The 25,358-nt window shown below is 35.5% G+C and overlaps 3 protein-coding genes across 4 annotated transcripts; 1 reads left to right on the plus strand and 2 right to left on the minus strand.

The window, feature by feature from the left end:
- Positions 1 to 615: 615 nt before the first annotated feature.
- Positions 616 to 4,206, minus strand: LOC106306256 (probable methyltransferase PMT21). Of its 2 annotated transcripts, none has more exons than XM_013742808.1 (8): positions 4,077 to 4,206; positions 2,952 to 3,225; positions 2,708 to 2,856; positions 2,430 to 2,625; positions 2,130 to 2,340; positions 1,320 to 1,998; positions 1,171 to 1,248; positions 616 to 1,098 (listed from the first exon to the last, which is right to left on the minus strand). In XM_013742808.1, exons 2-8 carry the CDS (start codon positions 3,213 to 3,215, stop codon positions 870 to 872), a joined length of 1,806 nt encoding a protein of 601 aa, XP_013598262.1. In that variant the 5' UTR covers positions 3,216 to 3,225; positions 4,077 to 4,206; the 3' UTR covers positions 616 to 869. The 2 variants fall into 2 exon arrangements, with proteins under 2 accessions (XP_013598262.1, XP_013598261.1); XM_013742807.1 differs by having other exon boundaries at positions 2,952 to 3,277; positions 4,077 to 4,205.
- A 9,896-nt stretch (positions 4,207 to 14,102) lies between these two features.
- Positions 14,103 to 16,951, minus strand: LOC106306439 (replication protein A 70 kDa DNA-binding subunit E). Its single transcript, XM_013743057.1, has 2 exons — positions 16,532 to 16,951; positions 14,103 to 16,424 (listed from the first exon to the last, which is right to left on the minus strand). The coding sequence occupies exons 1-2, from the start codon at positions 16,813 to 16,815 to the stop codon at positions 14,285 to 14,287; spliced, it is 2,424 nt and encodes an 807-aa protein (XP_013598511.1). The 5' UTR covers positions 16,816 to 16,951; the 3' UTR covers positions 14,103 to 14,284.
- Positions 16,952 to 17,136: 185 nt separating this feature from the next.
- LOC106303872 lies at positions 17,137 to 18,781 on the plus strand. The gene is made up of 6 exons (XM_013740216.1): positions 17,137 to 17,175; positions 17,206 to 17,542; positions 17,704 to 17,834; positions 17,900 to 18,025; positions 18,127 to 18,254; positions 18,480 to 18,781. The coding sequence occupies exons 2-6, from the start codon at positions 17,335 to 17,337 to the stop codon at positions 18,775 to 18,777; spliced, it is 891 nt and encodes a 296-aa protein (XP_013595670.1). The 5' UTR covers positions 17,137 to 17,175; positions 17,206 to 17,334; the 3' UTR covers positions 18,778 to 18,781.
- Positions 18,782 to 25,358: the final 6,577 nt, after the last annotated feature.

The following is a 25,358-nucleotide window of genomic DNA, read 5'->3' on the forward strand; positions in this document are numbered from 1 at the left end:
AAACAAAAAAAAAAAAATTATAAAAGAAGTTGTTGGAAAAAAAAAAAAAAAAACTGATCCAATAAATGTAACACTAACTAAAACACAAAGGAAACTATTATATTTAAAATAAAAAATGATTTCTTACAAAGAAAATTAATCTACTGATCCAATAAAAATATTCAAACAGAAATTTAATACTGATATATATATATACAGTATAAACACGCAACATAAAATAAAACAAGAAAACTAAGGTTGTACAGTATAAACAGTTTTAAAAATATTTATATTTGTACAATATAAACAGAAATTCAATGTAAAACAATTTGACCAAAAATATATAAAGTATAAATAAAATAGATAAACTACCATAAAATAAATATTTTAAAAATCTAATTCGTCAAAATAAAAAAAAAAACATAAATATATTAAACTATTTTAACAATTTTATTAAAAAATTAACTTGATGCAACGAAACTAAGGCTAATATTTTACCATCAAAACTTTCAACTGAAAGAATCAATAATGTATATTTTTATCACAACAATTTGACTATTTTCACATTGTTTAAATAAGCAATAAAAAAATAAAATATTAGAAAATTCAATAAATAAGTACAATTACATAGTTATATACATCAAACATAAATTATATTACGCGCGTAGCGCGGACCGACCCTAGTATACTATAAGCAAAAATCGAAAGTTGATAAATATGCTGGGATAATAAAATAAGAATTGGCAGCTGCTTTAAACACCTTCTTGGCTTTGAAGCAAGACAAAGAACCTATACTTTGCTGTAGTGACTTTGTTCTCAAGAAACCTCCAGGACACACAAAACCAAGGCTTTAAGCTTAAGCTTTAGATTTTGCCCCTCTCACTTTTTTACTATTTTGTTTCTGACGTAGTGTTAGATGAATACCACAGCTTCTTCTGGCAAATCAAGAGCTTCTCGTTCTCTGACTCAGACTCTGTTTGTTCCTTACGGCAACTCCATCTCAGTCCTTTAGCGACGGATGCAATATTATCCACGAAATAGCTCGACTCGCGTATAATCGCATACCCATTAGGACGCAAGATCCGATCCATTTCCAGCATCACATACTTCATCTCACACCTGCGTAATACCAGATCATTACTTAGCACTATATCACAGCATCAATGAGTTTCAAAGGCTTTGAGGTCTTACCTTTGGCTCTCAGATGTAAACAAACCGTCAACGTGAAGAAGATCGTAAGTTCTTGGATACGTCGAAAAAGCCTCACACCTATGTCACAACATAACGCATTATGTATGCAAATTCAAATTGATTAAAGAATAGGCTTTGATAAATTTTACCAGTCGTGATACGTTCCAATCAACCCACGATCAAACACAACGGGAAGCGTATTCGCAGCGTAAGACGACACAACGTTCATCACCCACAAAGGATCATCGACCAAAGCAGCAGCCAAACCACCATAAGCAGTGTTCATATCCATCACATTCCTTATCTTATCAGACCCAACAGCAGGCAACAGCTTCTTGTAATGCTTAGCCCTCGCTTTCCACTTGCTACCGTCGCGCTTAAACAAGCCACCGTTTCCTCCAGGAACATCGGAGATCCTCTCAGGAGTCGCGTGCAACCTCTGAGGCCATTTGGGAGTAGACTCCAAACCCGTCTTCTTAAGCTTAGGGCTCGGAACCACCACGCAAGGGCGTATGGGGGTGTACCAAGCGGAGTCCGGCTCGAGGCTGTCGTCGCATTTCGGCGGGTACGCGTCGGGGTCGTTAGACAGCTTGTTGTAGCACGCGTTGTCTGAAGATTTTTGCCACACAGCGATGTCGTCTTTCTTGGCGTACATTTTGAAGCACATTGAGGTTAAGAGATCCTGGAGCTTCTCGTAGTTTGATCTCTGCGCTTCGACGGTTGTGTCCCATCCTTTCCAACGGTTCTCGTAGTTGACTGGGGGGCCGGATAAGACCCAGAAGCCACCGGGTCTTAGGATACGGTGAACTTCCAGGAGATAGACTCCACCTGAAGTCAGCAGCAAAGAGAAAAATACTTACATGAGTTTTCATCGCATTATCAGATAACCAAAACTTGGTCTAATTAAATGGGTAGCCGACAAAAAAAAAAATTAGAGAATCAAGATAGCTCTTCATTACCAAACTCAGTCCATGGAATAAGGCATCTTGAGCAATGAGCCATATCGAATGAGTTTGAAGGGAAAGGGAGACGTTGAGTTGAGATGATGCCGAGTATCGCAGGGATTCCACGTTCTAGAGCAAACTGGACTTGAGCTTCGTGGTTATCTCTTGGGGCGAGTGACACTGTGAGTATACCACGGTCCAATAAGTCTCCTCCCCAGCTTGCAACCTTTAAAACAGAGCAAAAATGTAGGAAGTTGAAGAAAAGGAACCTCTAATGTTTTTAAGTTGAAATTTCAAGAAAATGTATAAACTCACCCCACAACCAGTGTCAATGGCAGTTCGTATAGTCCCATCTTTCATTTCAGGGATCAGGTCTTGCATCAAATCGACGTAAGCACTAACTCCATTAGGAAACATTGTGCCTCCACCAGGGAAATGGAACTTATCACCCTCTTTCTTTAGCCAATGCTGGTTAGATTTTTGTTTGTTAATCCAATCATATGGCACATTCCTGAAATTAAATCACATCAAATTGTCACTTAATTACTTCAAATATCTGAGGACAGGAGAGATCTAGAGAAGCAAATATTTACCTGTACCAACATTCATTTTTACTCTTAGGCCATCTTATTGGTGACTTATACCCATTAGGAGGAGGGACTAGACATTGCTTTCTATCAAACACAGGAGGACAATGACGTTCCATGAAAGTAAGCCTGTGAGTACCATACTTCTTCCATTTCTACCACCATGCCAAAATTGAAAAATAAAAAAAATTAGCTAAACTATTTTTACAGATTCAAGGACTAAAAGTATACTTAAGAAAATTGAGTGTACCCTTGGATCCGTGCAGGGAGTGTAATCTTGGTAGTCACTACTGCACTCCGGAAAAGAAACAGATTTGACTTGAGGAGAGTTATCAACAACATCCAAGGAAGATCCAGCTTTTGCAACATCGTTGACTTGGAGTTTGTTCTTTCCACAGTAAAGTCCACCAAGATAGAAAGAGAGCCCACATAGCAGAATCAGCAGAGCAGTCTTGGGCAAGATCTTGGTTGAACCTCTCTCAGCTTTCTCGTACTTGTCATCGTTATCCTTCATCGTCTTTGGACTGAATTAAAGATATAAATAGAATTTTTTTTTGGTTAGAAACTTGACAACACCTGCAAGAAACCAAGAACTAGCCGTAGTCAAGAACAAATATAACAATTACTCATGTAAAAGGGTCAAACAACAGTTTGGATCAAGAAATAGACAAGTACAGCATGAAACACTGCCATTACCAAAAGAAATTTTACTAAAGAGGAAAGATAACTTTTTGGGTAAATCTTGAATAAACAAATGATGGGACAGACACTCTTTTGACAAATGAGTGACTTGAGGAAACAAAAGGACGTAGAGATCTAATAAAGGGACAAAACAAACAACGTTGCCGACATATAGAGTGTTGCTTTAATGTTAATCACATGGTGTTTTGGGACCCAGACTCGACCGCCATAACATGCTCTATCAAAACTCGAGGAGGACAATAAACAATTTGATGGATAATAAATGCATACACATGAATGATTTTATTTTGTCACTGACACATGAATGATTTCTATAGTAGAGATAACGTTTAAAAGTGTTTCTTCAGTTTCGCATTTAAAGTCTGAAAACAANGGGGTCAGGGGAAGAGAACTAGCATTAATCATTACTTGGCAGACACGGAAAGTCTTTAATCTTTTGTATTTTACACATACAATAAAACCAGAGAAAGCAATAGATGAAGACGAAACACACAGAAAATTAACAATGAATGTGTAAGTACTCACACGCGAAAGCAAAACTTAATGATATGCAATCAAACGAACACAAATGAAGAAGAACCACAGAGAAAACTTTAGATCTGGTTATACCTCGCCTTGAACTAGAATAGAAAATCAATGAAGAACACAAATTAAAAACGAAGTATGTAATTACCGTTGATAACAATTCGAATGGTCTCCTACAATTCTTGAGGAGAGGATTTTCTTGCGACGGGGAGAGACTTCGATTCTCTCTCTTTTTCGAAAATCCAATGAAAAAATATATATTATGGGGAGAGCGATGAAAGATTGCAGAGAAGCTAATGTTAACATATATAGCTTCTTGGATGTACACACAATTATTAATTATTTTCTTCTTTTTTTTCCGTTCACTCTCTGTCTCTCCTTTCGTTTTCTATCTTTTTCGTTAGTTTAATTCTGACTATTATTTTCCACTTAATTTCACTGTTTTTTTTTTTTCTAAATAATAGTCACTTGTTCTGTTCTTAATTACGATTGAATACTATTCTCTACCAAAATACTTTCCGGTGGATATAACTAATTTCTAATGAGAATTTTACCACACACTAAAAAAATAACTGTAAATTATAAATTATCTTACGTGTAAGAAAACATACTCCAAAATACGAATTTCTATAAAATGATAGATCCTCCTCGTCTAGGAAATATCACAACGACTGTTTTTAGATCGCCATTCACGGAATTCTATGTTAGTTTGGAAAAGTATATTAATTGTTTTCCTTTTACTAAAGTAGCCAATCGTCTCTTTTAGGATTCTTATTTAGATTATTAAATTAAATATAGATAGTACAAGTGGTTCCACCACCGACAAAAGGAATCACCGTCGGCATCAGCGTTACGACTTTCCTCACCATTCCCATGCATATCTACATAAAATGGAAAATACCAATTTTCTGGTTATTATATTTTGGGGATTCAAATTTGAATACCTAAATGAATAATAGCTGTGAATTTTCCATGTTTTGAAATATTTTTATAATCTAAATTCATAAAACTGTAAGACAGACGAATCGAAATTTGAAATGATTTTTTTCTTTGCACTTTTAAAAGTTTGTTACACAACCATTAACCAGACAATATGCTTTGGATGAAAACCAGAACAACATTTTTTCAAACCAAAAAAATATAATAACTCTGTAACCTATATGTAGGGTCTGGAATTATATACATAAAAATCTAAAAACTATGAGAATATTTTTTAATATATTCGAAATTAATTAATTAATTACTAATTAATAGAAACTGTTGGGATCAGACCGAGTTGGTCGGTGGGTTTGTCACTTGAGATAGATCCACGAAGACACTGAATTATTAAGTGTTGACTAATTAAACCGCGTTTAAGTACACACATACTCTTCAGTTATAAAAAAAGAAAAGTACACACATACTCTTCCTCCAAGACTATAGTGTATTTAATGCCTTCAGTAAAAAAAAGAGTCTGTAGTGTATTTGTATATAAATATATAAATATTCCAGATTATAATGTGTATATAAATATTCCAGATTCTACAGGTTATGTAGATATTAATTGACAAGAACAAAAATTAAAAAACTATAATGTGTATATAAATATTCAAGAGCCTACAAGTTATGTAGATATTCCATTCCCAATTTAACCAACATCGTCTGGTACACAGGTGATGATTGTTTGGATGGTTTTTAGATTTTGGTTTTTGGTTTTTGGTTTTTAATTTTTAGATTTTGGTTTTTAGTTTCTGATTTTTGATTTTGCAGTAGATTTTTGTTTTTGAAAAAACACGAATGGTGATTTTGATTTCTAACTTTTGATTTTTGTTTTTATAAAATAATAAAATATTTATCTAAAATTTCTGATTTTTGATTTTTGTATAGTTTTAGTTTTTAGAAAACTTGAATGATTATTTTTGTTTGAGTTGAAATAAAAATTAATAGTAAAATATTACTTACTATGAACAACAAATAATACAAAATATTACCACTTAAAAATAAATTTATTTTATAAGAGAAAATAATGCGAACTAGATAGATGAACCATAATTCTGATACATATATGACAACATAATTAATGTAGTTCAAAAATGAAAATACATAATTAAAAAGTTAAAAAAATATTTATATTTTTAAAATATTTTATAAATCAAATATTATAAATAAAAAATTATCCTTTTGGTTTCTCAAAAATTTGATTAATGATTTTTTGGTCTGATATTTAAAAAAAAAGTAATTTAGAAGTTCATTTCTTGTTTAAAAAAAATTAATAAAAGACTATATCACGAATTTTAATAAATAGTACCAATAGTAAGAAAATGAATCTTACTAAACTTTTTTTTGTTTACAGTAATTATCATTTTTGCTTTTTTCTTATATTAAAATATAAATAAAATAAAAACAATTTAAAAAAATTGGAAATAAGAAAAAAACTATGAAAACTTGGCTTTTGGTTTTTGTGTTAAAAACACAGTTATTTGCAAAAACTAGTTTCCCTACATTTTAGAGAAACTATTCTTTTAAAATCTTGATTGGTTGCAAAATGGTTTTTGGAAAAACAAAACCCAAAAACTAATCCAAAAACTACAAACAATCAACTTCGTAATGTATCGTTCATTATCACTATGTAAGAGAAATATGATTATTTTAGATCTTGTTTTTTTGCCGACAAGAACTATGGTTAACTACTTTTCTGTATGTGAAACCCTTATATATAACCAAAGCTGTATAAAAACAAATTCTGGTCAAAGACAAAACTACAGTTGACTTTTATTTTACATGTATTTTTGTCTAAATTTCTTTTTTGACGACTATAAATTTTGGAATTCATATAAATTCATAGTTTTCTCTATTTCGTTTAATCTTATAAGTTCTACTCATAATTGCAATCACAAAACGTCATAGCAGCCGGATCTAACATCGAATTATCAAGGGTCATAGACTATGAATTGTGACACACGAACCAAATACTTTTGAATAAGTCTAAAGTTCGAGAAAAAAGCACGAAAACTGACCTTTATTTCCCCATGTGGAATCGGTTAACTTAATGGTGCATCATCTTCCCATGTGAGTGATTAGGTCTTTTTACACAAATTATTTGTCTTATTTTTATAATTAAAGAATAGGAATAGGCGAAACCTTTGTAGAGGTTTAATGTCGATCATAATGGCAAGCGATGCGATGCAATGCATTTCAACTTTTTGTTGTTGTTGTGTGTTTGCACTGCAGCGTGAAGATATTTATGAATTTCAGTAGCATAACATGTCTTCATTAAAAAATTCTCTGTATCTTTTAACATTTTGTATGTACCACCGGACTTCTTTGGTGTAGTCGATCTTAGCTATAATCTGATTTTTGTTTATAAAATTTAAGTATCCGGTTAATTCTTTATTTTTAATTCGATTTCATGCAGATCTACTTATGCTGAAATGGATTTTGAACGCTGACTATATAATTTTTTATTAGAATGCTAGTCATTTGTTGATGTATCTGGTCGATGAATGTCTTCTAAATCTTACTCTAAACATCTGTCCTGCCTTTTGGGGGACCATTGGAGCTTCATTTTTTTTCTTTTAATAATGAATGTTAGATTTTATTCACCAAAAGACTGTTTTACAATGAATGCTTCTTTTTGTTTGAAAAATGATTGAAATGAAAAGATCAAAACAGAACTAGAACTGGGGCTGATATCTTCAAGTGTTTCTCCTTATACAGTTCTCATGTTGAACCACTTTCACGGTGCCTTGTTGAAGCTCCGGAGCTTTAATCTTGGGACGAGTAAAGTTTTGAGACAGTAACGTCTATCATGTGATTGTTGGTAAATCTGCTAAATCAACCGACTCTGTTACTGAAGGTCTAAAAGAGAACAGAGAAGAGGTCACAAAAATTGAATGCTTCGCTTCTCACTATCTAAATAGGATTTTGCTTCTTGGTTCATGTCTTGTCTGGTTCAGTGGCTTCTGCACCATGTCACTCCAAGCTCTCTGCTCTTACCATATCTTCTCCAAGCTCTCTGCTCTTACCATATCTTCTTCTTCCAAGGCAACCTTCTCTCTCGATCTCAATATATCCTTCGGTGTAGTATACTGAGGCTGAGTCGACTTGTTCCTTCTCCTCTTTCTGTCGATCAATCTGGTACCATTGATTCAACTCGTTCCTTCCTTGAAACTTCTTTGGTTTAGCAGTGGTCTCAAAATCACTACTTATATAGGAGCCGTTAAACGATGATGAAAAAAAAAAAGATACAAGATTGGTGTCCGAGAATTGAAGGCACCTGATGGAATACTTTAGTATTGATACTAACCAACTTTTGATGCATAAGACTGTAGAAATACTTCAGGTGTCCTCTACCTATCTGAACAAAGCTTTTAGAGTCAGTTACGCAGCATCTAATCGACAAATGGGACTCTAATTTACCTCCCCTGCCAGTTCAAAATCAGCAATGTTAAAGATGCCTTTAGAGACTAACAGATTTTCTGAAACGACTAACACAACATAAACGTACATTCTTGACAAACTATTTAACCATGATTGTTAGAGAGACATAGTGATTAAAATCAAAACTGTCAATCTTCATAGCAGATGTTTGAAGTTGTGTATCAATTAACACACCAATGCTATCAATTACCTAGCGTAAGATCGCGTTGGAAGTAACCATGACGATGAAAGTAAGAAAGGCCTTGGAAGACTTGAAAGCACCAATATCAAAATCAACAAAAAGCTTTTACCAATCATTGGTAAGCTGGTAAAAAATTGACTCCTAACCAAATAAGAATTGGCATATGAAGATTCAGTGCCAATGAACCAGTGTCAGGACATATCAAACTGCAAGCAGGTAGAAGTATAGCATGCACCCAAAGACATTGTATAGCTCGCCAAGCACCTACCAAAAGTTCCATCACTAAACTCTTTGATTAACTTGTACATATAAGTCCAAAGCCAACTCATTAGTCATAAGCCACATACCAAGGGGTCTCGACCGTGATAATCAGTGATCAAATCGATATCTATGGCACATCTGAGTGAAGAACAACACTCTGAATTGTGAAAGAAAAGTATTAGGAATATATATTTTCATATTTTCCAGGTAAGAGTAAGATGTTAACTTTTAATATTATTAATGTAACTTTTAGGGGATGTATTCAACTGAAAGTTTCAGGTGATTTGTATTAAAATGACAAATCCACTGTTATTGAAACATGAATTTTAAAAACTCATTTAAAATTCACTGTTATTGAATTTGACATTTCTTAAAGTACTCTGAAATCCACTGTTATTGAAAATATTTTAAATTGTGGAGTTTTAAAGTTTTCAGGTGATTTTAGAGTGTTTGGGTAGGATTTCTTAGTTAAAAAAAATTAAAATCCAAATCCCATAGTTTTTGGTGATATTCTAGAGCAGTTTAACAAAAATCACTTAAATCTCTGCAACTTATTGAAATCATCTTAAACCCCATTAAAAATCAAATCACATCAAATGTTAAATTGAATACATCCCCCTTACTGTTTGGTTTCCTGAGAAGAGGAAAAACCATAAGAATCAAATCTTATCTTAAATTGAGTTATACTCCCTCCGCCGTTTCTTAATAAGTATTATTTTGACATTTTCACGAAGATTAAGAATATTGTGTAATATATAGACCAATACATCCCTATTCAATATATAATTAATTAAATGAAAATAATTTAAATAAAAATTTATTGGTTATTCAAAAAGGTAAATAATAGATTTAATGTACAAAGTTACATTGTAATTGTTTTTTTTTTTTGAACAAAGTTACATTGTAATTGTAGAATGGCATTTTTTGAAACAAATAAAAAATCTGAGACACTCATTATCAAACAAATGGAGTATATGAGTCTGCTTGTGAAGTAATTGGTTTCTTGGCTCGTAATTTTGGTGTTGGTCCACATCAATGAAATACTGCAAATTGCTTGCTAACATGAACCGTAGAAGCTTTTAATTGTTAACCCATCAGACGGATCAATATCTTGGAAATTATTGTTAAATTAAATACATTATAATGATTAGTTTAAATAAACGAAATTGATACCTCAAAAAAACAATCTGACTTTTGGTTGGGTATATGCAGATGATCCATATGTACGAATCAACATGGACTTTATTTTAAGTTTACGCCTTTGAATGGTAACTAATGGAACGAAGATGAATACCACATTTCTTAATATTCTTTAAAAAATCTATCATTCACGAGGAGTAGTTTTTCATTTTCATTCTCATTCCTTTGTTTGTAGAGAATTATAGATTAAATTTGTTTCTTATTAATTTTGATACGAAATCATCATTTCTTGTCATTCCTAAAATTTTAGTCATACTCATTCTTTTTCTATTCGTTCCTAGTGTTCATATGATGGTTACCAATTACACCAAAAATATTACATGTCATTTATTTTACACGAGTTTAGAAAAATAAGTAGTTGCTTAAAATTTATAAACTTCAAATCACTTAGTCATTCGAGTATACGGCTAGTCACGAGACTGATTTAACTGGGTTTTGATATGGTGGATACAAATTATTATTTAATCGATAAAAAATATGAGTATGCAAAAATCAATTATCATATAAAATTTTACGTTCAACGTATTTCAAAATCATACAAAGTTGGAAACAATCAAATCTATTCTAAATTATTATGGTAAAGCATGAATCAAAATGATACAATGATAATCTTGCTGGGATTATGAGAACATCCAATATCCTACATCTGGAGCATTCAAGATAATTCAGCAGAACCTTCTTGTTGAAGGTTACACATGCCAGTTGGATCTCCATGTCTTTGTTGGATACAAGGGAGATCTAACAGAAAATGATGAAACTTTCCATATGCATTATGGAGACTAGTAAGCTATTTTGTAAACTTTTTTCCCATCTCATCTTATGTATTAGTTATAGTTTATTCTTCTTCTACTTACCAATGCACTAAGACTGTACTAAATTTCTCTTTTTAACTTCAATTCTTCTTTGTCCATGTGAAAATTAAGACTTCATCTTTGGTTCAAAAAGATAAAAACATCCATAAGAATATTAAAGACAACTGAAAACAATAAGATGTGGCAGTTGCAACCATCTTCTTAGCCAACATCATCAAGCTATCTACTCCTATTTGGCACTCCATGATTTACCAAAAAGTTTCTTGCCGAATCAATACTAGGGAGACTTTCACCTTCAAAAAGGTCAACCGAAGCTTCCACGCCGAGATAAAGGCTATGAAAACATGCAAAATAGACCTATGATTCTGCACAAGCCATTAAGATGTCGGCCTAACCCAAATACCCAACATGTGCCACCTTGCTGAAAGCGGAATGGAGGCTCTACAACAAAAGCGACATCATCACCAACACCAACAGTAACATCTACCCAGGATGCCAAAGAGTTCATATCTAGAATTTTCTTTTCTCATCAGGGAGGAGACCTTGATTTATCATGATTAACCACCACTGGTGCATATTGAAGAAGAAAAGAAGAAAGAGAAGTGCTAGTTTTAGGATGATGTTTGCTCTTATTTCTTCTGTATGCTTTGAAAAGTGTAATTTGTTTGTATTTTCATATACACATCTTAAAAAAATTAGAACTGATTAGTTTTAAAAATGTATTTATGATATTTAGTGAGACGATTAAATTTGGGAATAATATTTTATTACAGTCAAATATTAGGCAAAAAGATTTAAAGCAAATATTTGAATGATTATCACCTCTTCTTTCTGCTTGAGATATGGAATTGCTAATTAGTTTTAAATCTAATCTATTAATTATGGGGAACTACCTCTTTTGTGTTTAGACACGGTAAAAAGGTTGAAAAATAATAACACTAGGCCACACTTATACATCAAGTCACAAAACCACATAAACTGGTGCATGATTTCTTATTTATTTCGAGTTGGTGAGATCGGAGTAACAGCTTCTTTTTTTTATTTGGTATGGGAAACATAGAAAGGCATGAGCAGGCTTGGCTCTTAGATCTAAACCAACCATGAGCCAAGCTTTGTGTTTCTCCTGAAATTTGATGTTCATTACTATAGTATAGAACTAACTCGCTCAAATAAAAATGAATTATAACAATACTCTCAACGCGTCTAAATTTAGCATGTTATGTTGAAAACATTCAATCATTCAAGCCCATCATTGTTAGCAATTGATTTGGTTGAGATTGTAATCTTTACTAGATTTTAGTTCACTCATATCATGTTTTATAAATTTGTCTAATATTTTGATATAAACAACAGTGTGATAAAAGTATTTACTTTTTTTTTACAATAATTAAAAAAGTAGTGTGACAAAAGTATATGTCCATCAAATATAAAATAAATATATGTTACACTTAGGGCTGTTCAATATGGCAAAACCGAACTGTACCGAACCGAACCGAAATAGATAATATGGTTTGGATTTGGTGTATACCATACAAACCGAATGGATATGATATTAAAAAAACCGTAGGATTTGGATATGGTTCGGTATATAACCGATAAAACCGAATAAACCGAAAACCGACGGTATATAAACCGAACCGAACCGAAATAGATAATATGGTTTGGATTTGGTGTATACCATACAAACCGAATGGATATGATATTAAAAAAACCGTAGGATTTGGATATGGTTCGGTATATAACCGATAAAACCGAATAAACCGAAAACCGACGGTATATAAACCGAACCGAACCGAAATAGATAATATGGTTTGGATTTGGTGTATACCATACAAACCGAATGGATATGATATTAAAAAAACCGTAGGATTTGGATATGGTTCGGTATATAACCGATAAAACCGAATAAACCGAAAACCGACGGTATATAAACCGAACCGAACCGAAATAGATAATATGGTTTGGATTTGGTGTATACCATACAAACCGAATGGATATGATATTAAAAAAACCGTAGGATTTGGATATGGTTCGGTATATAACCGATAAAACCGAATAAACCGAAAACCGACGGTATATAAACCGAACCGAACCGAAATAGATAATATGGTTTGGATTTGGTGTATACCATACAAACCGAATGGATATGATATTAAAAAAACCGTAGGATTTGGATATGGTTCGGTATATAACCGATAAAACCGAATAAACCGAAAACCGACGGTATATAAACCGAACCGAACCGAAGTAAATATGGATTTAGAATGGTAGTTATATTTTACTAACCGAAATACCGAAAAACCGAAAAAACCGAACCGAAACCGAACCGATATCCGGATTGAACACCCCTAGTTACACTACTCTTTTGTATGTGAAACCCTTAACCCATGCTGGATAAAAACAAATTCTGGTCAAAGTAAGAAAAAACTACAGATTACTTGTATTTTACCATATAATTTAGTCTAATTTTTAACTTTTGACGAATATAAATTTTGGAATTCATATAAGTTCATAGTCTTCACTATTTTGTTTAATCTTATAAGCTGTACTCATAATTGCAATCACAAAACTTCATATCAGCCGGATCTAACACGAATGATCAAGGGTCATAGGCTGTGAATTGTGTGACGTACGAATGAATAAGTCTAAAGTTAAAAGAATAAAGAATGAAAGCTGACCTTTATTTCCCCATGTGGAATCAGTTAATTGGTGCATCATCTTTCCCATGTGTCTGTGATTTGGTCTTTTTACACACATTATTTGACTTATTTTTATAATCAAATTAAGAAAAGGAATAGACGAAACCTTTGTAGTCTTTTGAATGTTTGATGTCGATCATATAAATTTCCAACTTTTATTTGTTGTGTGTCTGCACTGCAGCATGAAGATAATTATGAATTTCAGCAGTATAACGTGTGTTCATTAATAATTTTATAAATCTTCCAACATGTAGTATGTTTTTGCTGTAGTGTTGAGATAAACAATTTGAAATCTGGTTCCATTTTACAATCCTTGATGGAAGCTACAAAACAGTGTAGTTTTACAAAAAGTATGGAAACGCAAAGTTCCGAAGTCTCTTGCATCAACCGCAGCACCACCATTACATGCAACAATGAATAGCCCGAGAGGCTTTGTGACCGATTCTAAGAAAGCCAAAATGCAAAGACCAGACTGCTCTGAACTTGCGATGACTTCCAGAGATAGTGACCAGCGGAATGGCTTACCACTCTTCATTGGTCTGATACGTATGAAACTCTTTATAAAATATCTTAGATCGTTTCTGTTTTCATGCCAACACATATACACTTTTGCCAAAAAATCACCATGCTTAAAATGTGAACAAAAACTAGTTTTGAAGTTTTTGCAGAATGACAAAGAGAACATAATATCATAAATAACCTACAAAGGCTCCAGAAAAGCCTGCCATTATACCAAAAGCATACAACAGAGTGAGAGAATCATCAAACGATGATTGTAGTAAATTCAGTAGCTTCCAACATGTTGCCTTGGTAGTCCTCCTCCATAACTCCCCGAGCCGCCATAAGATCCTCCACCCATGTATTGCCCTTGAGGCCCACTCCTAGTGTTTGGACAGTTTGCAGAAACATGACCAGTGTTTCCACAGACATCGCAGCTCATAGCACCACCACCACCATGAGGCCTAGCGCCATTGCTAGACTGATTCCCATATTGATCTGATTGGTTTGCAGGTAAACCAAACTCCCTTCTTTCCACTGATGAGACATCTCTTGTTCCTGAGGTTCCAACACCAGAGCTGCCAGCCTCAGCGGTCCTGAGTTTCTCCATAGCATCTAGAATAGTCCTGGTATCTGATGAGTAGTTTACCTTGTCTACTTTCACAACCGTTGCTTTCACCGTAGGTTCATCCCCATACGTCTCTTCTTTAACCTTCAGCTTGAAGATGTATTTGGTAAAAGCAACCTTACGGATGATATCTTCAAACTTTTCCTCATCATTGTGCTCATGCTTCACATAATACAAATCTTTAGCAGGCATCCCCATTATCTCCTCACCAGCCTCTTGAAACGCTGTGACCCAAGTCAGACCTGTATGGTCCTGCAACTGGAGCTGCAGTATATACCTGTAGTCACACTCATCCACGCACTTATCACACTTCTCGCACCGCCACGTCCCGTCTCCGTTGTCAGTCACCTTTTTGTTGCACTGACGATCACCGTTCATGAGAGGACAAGCCGTGTAGTAGAAGTTGTCCACCTTCATGTATATAATAGTGGCGTTGACTGTGATCCAGTCAGCCTTCTCCGAGGTCCCTAGCTTCTCGTCTTTGATTTGAGAGATTGTTTTGCGGACATCTACTCTGCCGCCACCGGTGAACTCTCTCGATATGGAGATGCAAGGGGCGCTCCTTCCTTCTCTAGCAAACCATTCCTTAAGCTTCTGAGCTTCAGCGAGGTCTGGCTCAACGAAGAGCTGGCTTGACCCAATGGTGCTCACCGCCTTACCATTAAACTCGCTGACCCTCCCCGCCTTAACTGCAAGAACAGGAAACTCACCAGAGTCGCAGAGACTCTGCAGCTTCTGTCCCTCTGCGTTGCAGAAGCTACCCCACATGGTTACCTCAACGCTTCGACCAGACATGTCCTTCAGCTGAAGAGATCTCTTCTGCGTCTCGGTACCCGTTTTCTTCATTATTGTTCCAGTGGGGCTGATGGACGAGACAACGCCAATCACATCGATGATGCTGTTAGTCTCCATGCTCTCGATATCACCTATAGGACGGAAGTTGTATTGATTCTGAGGGATGGCAGCGTCCTCCTCGTGGCATTGCTGTACCGTTGACGCGTTGTCCAGCGAGATTTCGTAGTCGTTAGGGAGATGGTTGAACTTCCTCTGAGCGGGACGGAGGTTCCCCCTTGAGATTAGGTAAAGGTTGCCGACGACGATCTGGTCAAAGAACTGGTCAGCAACGGCGTTGAAGCAAGTGACTCTTATCTCTCCACCATCAGCGTCGAGAAGATCGAAGCTGAACACTTTCCCACCGCCGCGTGGGTTGTTGTAAGTCCTGAGATCTCCTTTGCTCGTGACCCTGGCTTTGATGGTCCACCTGCCTGAGTAAGGGTTAAGAGCATTGATGGGAATGATCCTAGGAGGTGCCTCGTTCCTCGCCACTGGTCCCCTGTTCTGATACATTGGTGGTGGTGGCTGGTGGCGCTGGAGAGGATAAGTGGGTGGAGGGTCACGCACAAGACCTGCAGATGGATTGTTGTATGATCCAGGTAGACTAGAACCAGAACCATACACTTGTTGTCTCTGTTGGCCAATACCTGCATGACTCGTCCCTGTCCCGTTGTTGTTGATTTGACGACCACCAGACAAATCACTCCTACCATGTTGCTCAAAACTAGAACCAGAACCAGAACCAGAACCAAACACTTGTCGTCTCTGTTGACCAACAAGACTTGTCCCTGTCTCGGTGCTGTTGATTTGACGAGCACAACTCACATCAGTCCTACCGTGTTGCTCATAACTAGTGTTACCAGAGTCTCCTCCATGCTGTTCATTAGCCTTTCGCCCTCGTGCATGATCTCCAATAATATCAGACTTCGTTGTAATCACTTCCAATTGCGCAATAACAACAATCCTAACATCAATCAAACAAAACAAAACAAAAAGCTTTTTTCACTAAAGATCCAAACTTTATAACCACAACTAATTATCATTCAACAAATACAAATGAAATGATCTTACTTTTTCTTCTGGATCTCACTACAGACGAAATGATCGAGCCTAAGGATGGAACCGGGTTGAAGAACCCCATCTTTAACAAGAGGGTTGAGAGTAACCCCCAGCATCCCCTGAATAAAGGCCGTCCCGTCTGATAACAAGACCCTAATCCTCTCCTTGGACGGTTCTTGCTGAGCCGTGAACAGCTTCAATTCCGTCACTTGAAGAACCGGCTTCATCTGTTCATGGTTCTTCACTCTATCGTTTCTTATCATCTCGATTACCCCCGCCGTCAGAATCTCCCCCATCGAATTCGATTTGAACCCACAACCGGAAAACGAGAAAAGGATTGAACTTTGTGAATTGAGGAGAGGGGAAGATTTGGATTAAAAACGATGAAGAAGAAGCCCTAGAGAGTGGAAAAGGTGCCAACTTTACGCTCCTTTCGATTGAGAGAGAGGGAAACCGAAAAGGTTCGTAATTGCATATCTCAAAATTCCCGTGCAAGCTTCGTTAGGCCCATTATGTTATGGCAAAGGCCCATTTACAGGCAAATAAAACATGTAGCAAGTGTACTGCTGAGTCAGCAGAAATCTGATCTCACCAATCTCAACGTTGAGCACCTCTGTCTGAAAAAACAAAAACATTATTTTAATTTCTCATTCACCAACTAAAACTGTCGTAACGACAAGAGAGAGTCAAAGAAAGGGCAACCGATTTGGTTTTTCCGGTGAACCGTCGTGGTTCCATGTTTCGATCACCGTGAAAGAAATGGATATTCGCTCTGATTAAACTCACCGGCGAAGAAGAAGGAGAAGAAAGCTTAAATGGATTCGGAAGAAACGGCGACGAAGAATCAAAAGAGGGGTTTCTCTTCGTTAGCTATGCGATTCTGTACAGCGATAGTTTTCTCGATCATCGGTTTCTTCTTCTTGTCGTTTCTATTAGGGATCTTAGTGATTTTATTCGGCGAATTGTGGGTTTCTTCTTCTTCCTCCGCCTCTCATGCTTCCCGCTGCAAAATCGTTTCCAGTTGTAAGTCAAAAGCTTTGACCTTTTTCGTTAAACGATTGATATGTTTCTTCTGCTTAGTTTTTTTTAGTACTAATGGTGTCTGAGTAGTTTGAGACTGAAAGGTTAAGGCTTTTATGGATGAGACTGATGTTGGTCTTACTTACTTGATTTTTTGGATGTAGCGGTTGATCTAAGGTCTTCCAAAGTGTGCGGGATTGGACTTTTGAACATCAAAGCACAACATGTGTTTTACCCTTTTGAGAGAGATAAATTCAGATGTCGCTATGATTACTATTGGGCTTCTGTTTTCAAGGTCACTTCTTTCTCCTCTGACTTTGTCTCTAAGGTTATTAGTAAACGCCATTTGACATTCCACAGGTTGAGTATACAGATCACTTGATGGGTCAAACAAGGCTAGCCTTCTCAGAAGCACCTGATGAAGCCCTTCCTCCTGAGTGCAGACCTAACTTTGGTGCCGCTTTGCTTACCAAAGATAACTTCAAGGCAAGGTTCTTTTCATCATATACAGATTCTTATACTGCAATTTACTTTGTTCTCTATCTTATTGTGTTTGGGATTACAATCATTTTTTTTGGTTTCTCCAGGTGAATGAAACGTATGACTGCTGGTACACGCTAGGGATTCCAAAGATTAAGCTTTATAGGGATGGCTTTTTCGGTTGCCAAGCAGATGATCTTTCTTTTACCGACTTTTTTAAACAATACGCTGTCTTGTAAGCTCCTATGCTTTTTTCATTAGTGTGGGAGTTTCAATCTTATGCATTTCATCATCACTAAGCACATACACGCTGTAGGAGAATCATGAAGACAGACTAGTCTGTAGCACTGTGATTTAGCTGTTTGTTTTGTCAGAATCATACCAACATGGTCTTTGTCTCTTTAGTTTCTCAGTCTTGTCTTGTTATTGATCATCATTCCACTTGGTTTTCTTTCTCCAGATTCTCCAAATTGTTACAGTCGTGGTTAAGTGTAAATGGAAGAGGGAAGTACTGGAGATATGATGTGATCGCTGGCATTGTATCTGGCTTCTCAACTTCCATTTTCACAGTCTTCATCGTACGGATCTTAAGACATGCAAAATCTTGGTTCCCTCGAGCTTGTTGTTCAGTTAAAAGCCAGCTTTCTGAAGTGAACGTCTTGGTGCAAGTGAAGCGTGCTTGTTTGGTTGTTGTTTACTTCTCCATCCTCGGGTGGATGGCTACACAATACTTGAAAATTCTTTTTCCAAAGGCTTAGAGAAGAAACACATTCCTTGAGAGAGAGTTGTCGAGTATGTAATGATTCGTAGAGAGTTGTGTGATGTAATCTTAAATCATTTGCAGCAAAAGAAAGCAATTCAGAGAACAACAGCTTTAAAATCTAACGATTTATTCAAACTGTTACTAGAGTACTTGGAAACTGATCGAATCTTTTTCAAACTGTTACTAGAGTATTTCAATATGACACTTCCATTGTTTGGTTCCTCAGTTTATTATGATCAGCTTCTGTGTCATCATGTCTGAAGAAGCATCTTCTTTGTTCTCCCCATCGTTCACATCTTCAGAATTCCTTTATTACCTGCAACATCTGCTGGATTCTCCCGGGCCTTTGTCGTGGCTCTGACATTGGCTCCTTTCTTAACCAAGTACTTGACGAGGTCTCAGTGAGAACCTTGAGCAGCGTAGTGAAGAGGTATAAGTCCTGTGAAGAATTGATGTACAACGAAAGCTTCTAGTAACCGATCTTCTACTTGAACAGCTTGTGACTTGATCTACAGGAGCACACACGATATGTTGACCCGGTGTTCACCGCACCACTCCGTTAACTAGGAGTGGCCGCTATATCTCACCGGAGCTGGGATTGAACCAGCAACTCACTATCTTCAACAGATGAACTCACAAGCCGAGTCACCGTCTTTACAATCTAACTGTTTCTCTCTCGATCGTTATCTTGCTCAAGACTGATCTAACAACCTATATCAGTTCAGCTCAACGTCCTTATCCTAACTCTTATAAATCGAGCCGGTTAACTAATCACATAAACACAAACCGCATATGTATTATCTATAAGAGAGAACCGGTTCAATCAATTCAGTACAAACTAAACCAGACTAAACCAAGTCCTAATCTAATACCAAATCAATCGAACCTAAACCAGTATAAAGACTTGTCTATAATCTTCAAATCTCCTCCTTAGACAACGTCTTAACCTCACCACAAGCTGAATCCCTTTAAGAAGCTTACACCAGCTCCTCCTTGAAGTTCTTCACCGAACCTCACGCTTGAGTTCTTGACCGAACCCAAGCAACTTCAGCTTCAGTCTTTGGTAACACGAAGCATCTTCAATGCTTCACGCAACTTGTACACAGGCAATCTGCAGGATTGCTGGTTGTAGCTATCTTCAAAACCTGAACTTCTCCCACTTTAATCAGATCTCTAATGAAATGATACTTGGTAGCAACATGCTTCGTTCTTTCGTGGAACACTGCATTTTTAGACAAAGTGATGGCACTTTGAGAATTAAAAAACACTTCAATAGTATCCTGTGGAAAACCCAATTCCTCTGCAAAACGCTTCAGCCACACTCCTTCTTTCACTGCCTCTGAAAGCGCAATATATTCTGCCTCAGTAGTAGATAGCGCCACAACCTTCTGAAGTGATGACCTCCAACTCACTGGATTGCCTCCTGCTGTGAACACCATACCAGTTGTTGACTTACTCTGATCTAGATCACCCGCGTAATCTGAACCACAATAGCTTCGAACAATGAAGTCTCCCTTCTTCTTAAAACTTAACCTGGTATCAACTGAGCCTTTGATGTATCGCATAACCCACTTCACGGCTTGCCAATGCTCTTTCATAAGCTTTGACATAAACCTGCTGACTACACCAACTACATGCGTCAAATCAGGACGAGTTTCTACCATCGAATACATTATACTACCCACTGCATTCTGATAAGGAATCTTCTTCATAAACTCCTCCTCTTCCTTATGTTCTATATCTGTTGGAGTCTTTAACTTGAAATGATCCCCAAGCGGTGTAGAAACTGCTTTGCATTGATCCATGTCATAATTTCCTAACACCTTCCAAAGATACTCCTCTTGTGAAATGAACAACTCGCATCTGGCTTTGTCTCTTGTAATCTCCATACCAAGGATCATTTTAGCATCGCCTAAATCTTTCATATCAAATTCTGACCCCAGTTCTGACTTTTAGCCTCTGAACTTGAACTTTGTCTGTTGATGCTATCAATATATCATCTATATATATTAACAAGTAGATGTAGACGCCTTCTCCACTCTTCTTGAATTAAACGCATGAGTCATACTCACTACGAATATAACCCTTTGCACGCACAAAATCATCAAATCGCTTATTCCATTGTCTTGGACTATGTTTCAACCCATACAAACTCCTCTTGAGCCTGCACACTTTATTTGGATACTGCTTATCTACAAACCCCTCTGGCTGCTCCATAACAATGAACTCATCGAGATTGCCGTGAAGAAACGCAGTCTTCACGTCCATTTGCTGCAATTCCATGTCAAAATGCATCACTGCTGATAGCATAAACCTTATAGAAACGTGCTTCACCACTGGAGCAAAGATCTCTTGATAATCTATGCCTTCCTGTTGCGAGTACCCTTTAGCCACTAACCTTCCTTTATATCTCGGAGGTTCAACACTAGTTATGCATGCTTTCCTCTTAAAAATCCATCTGCACCCAATGGCTTTTTAATCCTTAGGCCTGTCTATCAAATCCCATGTCTCATTAGCCTTTAATGATGTCATCTCTTCTAGAGCAGCTTCATTCCACTTATCACTATCTGGAGCCATCATTGCCTCTTGATATGAATTTGGTTCTGAAGAAGTATCTTCAGACAGTAAACATATGAAGCATGCGAATTGATTTTCTCCATCAGTAACTTCACACTCATAATCTGACAATCTTGCTGGTGGCTTAACTGTTCTCCTGACCCTGTCTCTGGCAAGTTGATAATCCTCTGAAGCAATCTCTCCTGCCCCTGCAGACTGAACTTCACTGGTATCTGAACTATTCTGATTACTTACCGTAGCTCCATCTGACACTTGACTTTCCCCCTTATCCGTTTCTACATCCAACAACTTCAAGCTAATAACTTGCGGTTCCTTTACTGTATTACCCTGATCTCCATATTCCTCTTTTATCCCTTTGTAGACCTTATCTTCTCTGAAAATCACATTTCGACTGATAAATACTTTCTCATCGTCTAGAAGCCAAAACTTATACGCTTTAGTACCTTCAGGATATCCAGTAAAAATCCCTTTCTTGGCTCTAGGTTCAAGTTTACCTTCAACTGAGTGAACATAGGCAAGACATCCAAACCTTTTAAGATTGCTGAGATATGGCATCTGCGTTGTCCACAACTCTTCAGGAACCTTGAAATCCAGAGCTGAAGATGGTGATCTGTTGATTAAGTAAACAGATGTGGCTGCTGCTTCTGCCCAAAACGACACTCCTAATCCGCTTTCACTCAACATGCTATGAACCTTATTCATAATGGTTCTGTTGAGCCTCTCTGCTATACCATTCTGAACCATTCTGCTGAGGAGTGTAAGTGCACGTCTGATGCCTTACTATTCCTTTCTCTCTGCAGAAACTATCAAACTGTCGGTTGCAGAACTCCTAGCCGTTGTCTGTTCTTAGCCTTTTAATCTTCCTTTCACTCTGAACCTCGACCATCTTCTTCCATGCGACAAAGCTCTGAAATGCTTCATCCTTAAACCTTAAGAAATATAGCCACACTTTTCGTGAGTAATCATCCGTGAAGGAGATAAAGTACTGCTTCTTGCTTAGACTTGGAGGTACATTCGGAGAACCCCATAGGTCAGAATGAATGTAGTCCAACTTGTCCTTAGTGACATGCTTCGCTTGTGAAAAACTTATCTTGTGAGTTTTGCCAATCACACAGTCTTCACAGAATCCTAACTCTTTCACTTGACTCTTTCCGAAACAGTTTTTCTTCTTCAGTATCTCCATTCCTTTCTGACCGAGATCCCCGAGTCTGCTATGCCACAATCTGGTGTCTTCAATCATCTTGTCTGAAGAAACAACCGAACTTGACTCTCCAGTATAAGCTGTTAATGTCTTAGCTTTAGCTTGGAGAATATAGAGTGACTTATGTCGAACTCCCTTCATGAACACAGTACATCCTTTCACTACTTTCAACAACCCATTTGAACCTTTAAACTCACAGCCTTTCTCTTCTAATGTTCCCATGGAGATCAAATTCCTTGAGATATCTGGCATGTACCTCACGTCTTGAAGTAGAAAGGTAGTACCGTCTGGATTTTGAAACCTGACAGATCCTACTCCCTTGATCTCTGAGCTTGAGTTATTTGCCATTCGTACCCGTGCTGAAGCATTCTCTTGTAAGTCGATGAACACATCTCTGTGTGGTGTCATACGGAATGAACACCCAGTGTCTAACACCCACTCATCTTTGTCTACTTCCACTGAATTAGCCTCTGCCACTAAAATACCAACCAGGTCTCCTGCATCATCCTTTGCTAGAGACGCTTCGCCTTGATCCTGGTTATGCTTCTGATCCTTGTTCCTCTCTAACCACTTATAGCATTGACGCTTGAAATGACCTTCTTTACCACAAATCCAACACAGTCTCTTACCATCTTTACTCTTAGACCTTGATTTGTGTTTATCCTTTCATGCAAAAGAGACTCTACTCCTACTCTCTGACCTGCCTCTTGCATAGTTACCCTCTCCATTCAACTTAACCGTTGATTTTTCTTTATACTCCATCTCCTTAGAACGAGCAGCACTAGCTATTTCATCAACTCTAATATTTTTATTGGATTATGTATTCTTAATAAATTATTGTCTGTTGATTATTTTTTCACCAATCTCAAATTTATTATGTATTTCATTATATTGATTTTTTTTTATTTGTTACATTTTATCATTTTCAATTTCAAACTAATTATTGTAAAAAAAAAAAATAGTTTTGATTATGTATTAATCATTGTTTATGATTTTATCATTTCATCTTATTTTTTTATAGAAAGAAAACAAATTTCATTAGATCCGTTCATTTTTTAAGTGGCCTAAGTTCGATGAAACATGAGAAAAAATATTGTAACTGCATTTTATTTTTATTTTTTAAATCTTCTCCATTTATTCTTAATATTTTGCATTTTTGCATTATATTATATAACTTTATTAAAATATTATTTTTTTACCAAACTTCCACCAAACTTAAGTTACATTATTTTTTTCACTAACTTTTGTTTTATTTTTTAATAATTTTTAAATTATTATTTTGATTATGTATTAATTTTGGGTGTAATTTTCATAATTTTTTGTATAAGCTTAAATTTGGTGGTCAAAAAGGAGAAAATTAATTCATGATATTAATTTCTTATCTTTTTGTAGGCATGAGTATGATACAATGTGAAAATAATAATGGAAATTGCCAAAAATATCATATTCGTGATATCAATTTTCATGTTTATACTAACCACTATTACCTTCACTTATGATTAACTAATATAAATTTAAGATTCAGAATTGAGAGGTGGGGTAGGGTTTAGGCTTTAGTGTTTATGATTTAGTGTTTATAGTTGAGGGGTGGGATTTAAGGTTTAAAGTTTAGAATTTAGGGTTTAGGGTTTTGAGTTGAGGGGTAGGGTTTAGGGTAAGGGTAAGGGTTTAGTGAGATAACCCAGGTTTTATTTTTAAGGATGGAAAATGAAATATTGATGAAAATAGATTTATGGGTTAGTATATGTTTTGTTAATTTATTTGGTTTAGATGTTAAGAAAATGAAAATTTTAGAATAATTAATTAAATTTCAAAGAACTATGCTTATGTGTGAAAAATGAAATATTGATGAAAATAGGTTTATGGGTTATTATATGTTTTGTTAACTGATTTAGTTAAATGTTAAAAAGATGAAAACTAGGACAATTAATTAAATTTTAAAGAACTATGCTTATGTGTCCAATAATTAGATAACCTCTAGATGAAGTGGCTTAAGGTACCTTGTTCTCCTTTATATATAGATATACTAGGTTAAGATCCGCGTCTTGCGCGGGATCAACATTATATATATAAATTATTTTATGTATTAAATATTTTTACATAGTATGAAATAATAAATATATATTAAATAATTAAAAGTCAGTAACTATTAAATATATAATTAAATTGGTGCGAACATATAAATCAATTTTATTAATCCAAAAAATATTTTTTTTATATTTGATAGGATATGTTATTAAACTTAAATGATACTAGTATAGATAATATATTTTAGTATATTTTAATATTAGTGTCTATTAAATGATGATTTCTACTCATATAGTTTTTTCATCATTTGTATCTTTTATAGAAAAAATTTAAATTACTGATAACATAATTTTCATTGTGGGATTATTAGTTTTACTAATTTATAATTTAAAAAAAAATAAGTTGTCAATGATCGTTCAAATCTTTTATCAAAAAAATTGTTCAAAGTAAAATTTGAAACTAAAATATTGTATTTTATATGGTTTATAGTTTAATTTAAAACGATATATATATTAATTTTAATAATTAATTAAATTAGACTTTTTACTTATATAATTTTTGTAATCATTTGTATTTTGTCATAACAAAAATTTTAAACCATGAATCATAAAATTTGAATGTGAGACTTTTAACACTTTTAGTAATTTATAGCCGTTTGTAAAAATTCAAAATATAACATATACATAAAAATCTAAATTTTTATTATATGGTTATTGTGGTTGTTTAATTTATTTAATAGTTTAAAATTAAACAAATATGATAGAAGATAC

The sequence above is a fragment of the Brassica oleracea genome, chromosome C7 (assembly GCF_000695525.1).
Source record: "Brassica oleracea var. oleracea cultivar TO1000 chromosome C7, BOL, whole genome shotgun sequence".
Lineage (NCBI taxonomy): Eukaryota > Viridiplantae > Streptophyta > Magnoliopsida > Brassicales > Brassicaceae > Brassica > Brassica oleracea.

Excerpts from the sequence above, each read along its gene's own strand:
- LOC106306256 (XM_013742808.1), bottom strand. The coding sequence starts at position 3,215 with ATGAAGGATAACGATGACAAGTACGAGAAAGCTGAGAGAGGTTCAACC. Across the intron at positions 2,341-2,429 it reads CCATTGACACTGGTTGTGGG|GTTGCAAGCTGGGGAGGAGA; the intron begins GTGAGTTTATAC and ends TCTGTTTTAAAG. Across the intron at positions 1,249-1,319 it reads ATTGGAACGTATCACGACTG|GTGTGAGGCTTTTTCGACGT; the intron begins GTAAAATTTATC and ends GTTGTGACATAG.
- LOC106306439 (XM_013743057.1), bottom strand. The coding sequence starts at position 16,815 with ATGGGGGAGATTCTGACGGCGGGGGTAATCGAGATGATAAGAAACGAT. Across the intron at positions 16,425-16,531 it reads AGTGAGATCCAGAAGAAAAA|GATTGTTGTTATTGCGCAAT; the intron begins GTAAGATCATTT and ends GATTGATGTTAG.
- LOC106303872 (XM_013740216.1), top strand. The coding sequence starts at position 17,335 with ATGGATTCGGAAGAAACGGCGACGAAGAATCAAAAGAGGGGTTTCTCT. Across the intron at positions 17,543-17,703 it reads CTGCAAAATCGTTTCCAGTT|CGGTTGATCTAAGGTCTTCC; the intron begins GTAAGTCAAAAG and ends TTTTGGATGTAG. Across the intron at positions 17,835-17,899 it reads ATTGGGCTTCTGTTTTCAAG|GTTGAGTATACAGATCACTT; the intron begins GTCACTTCTTTC and ends GACATTCCACAG.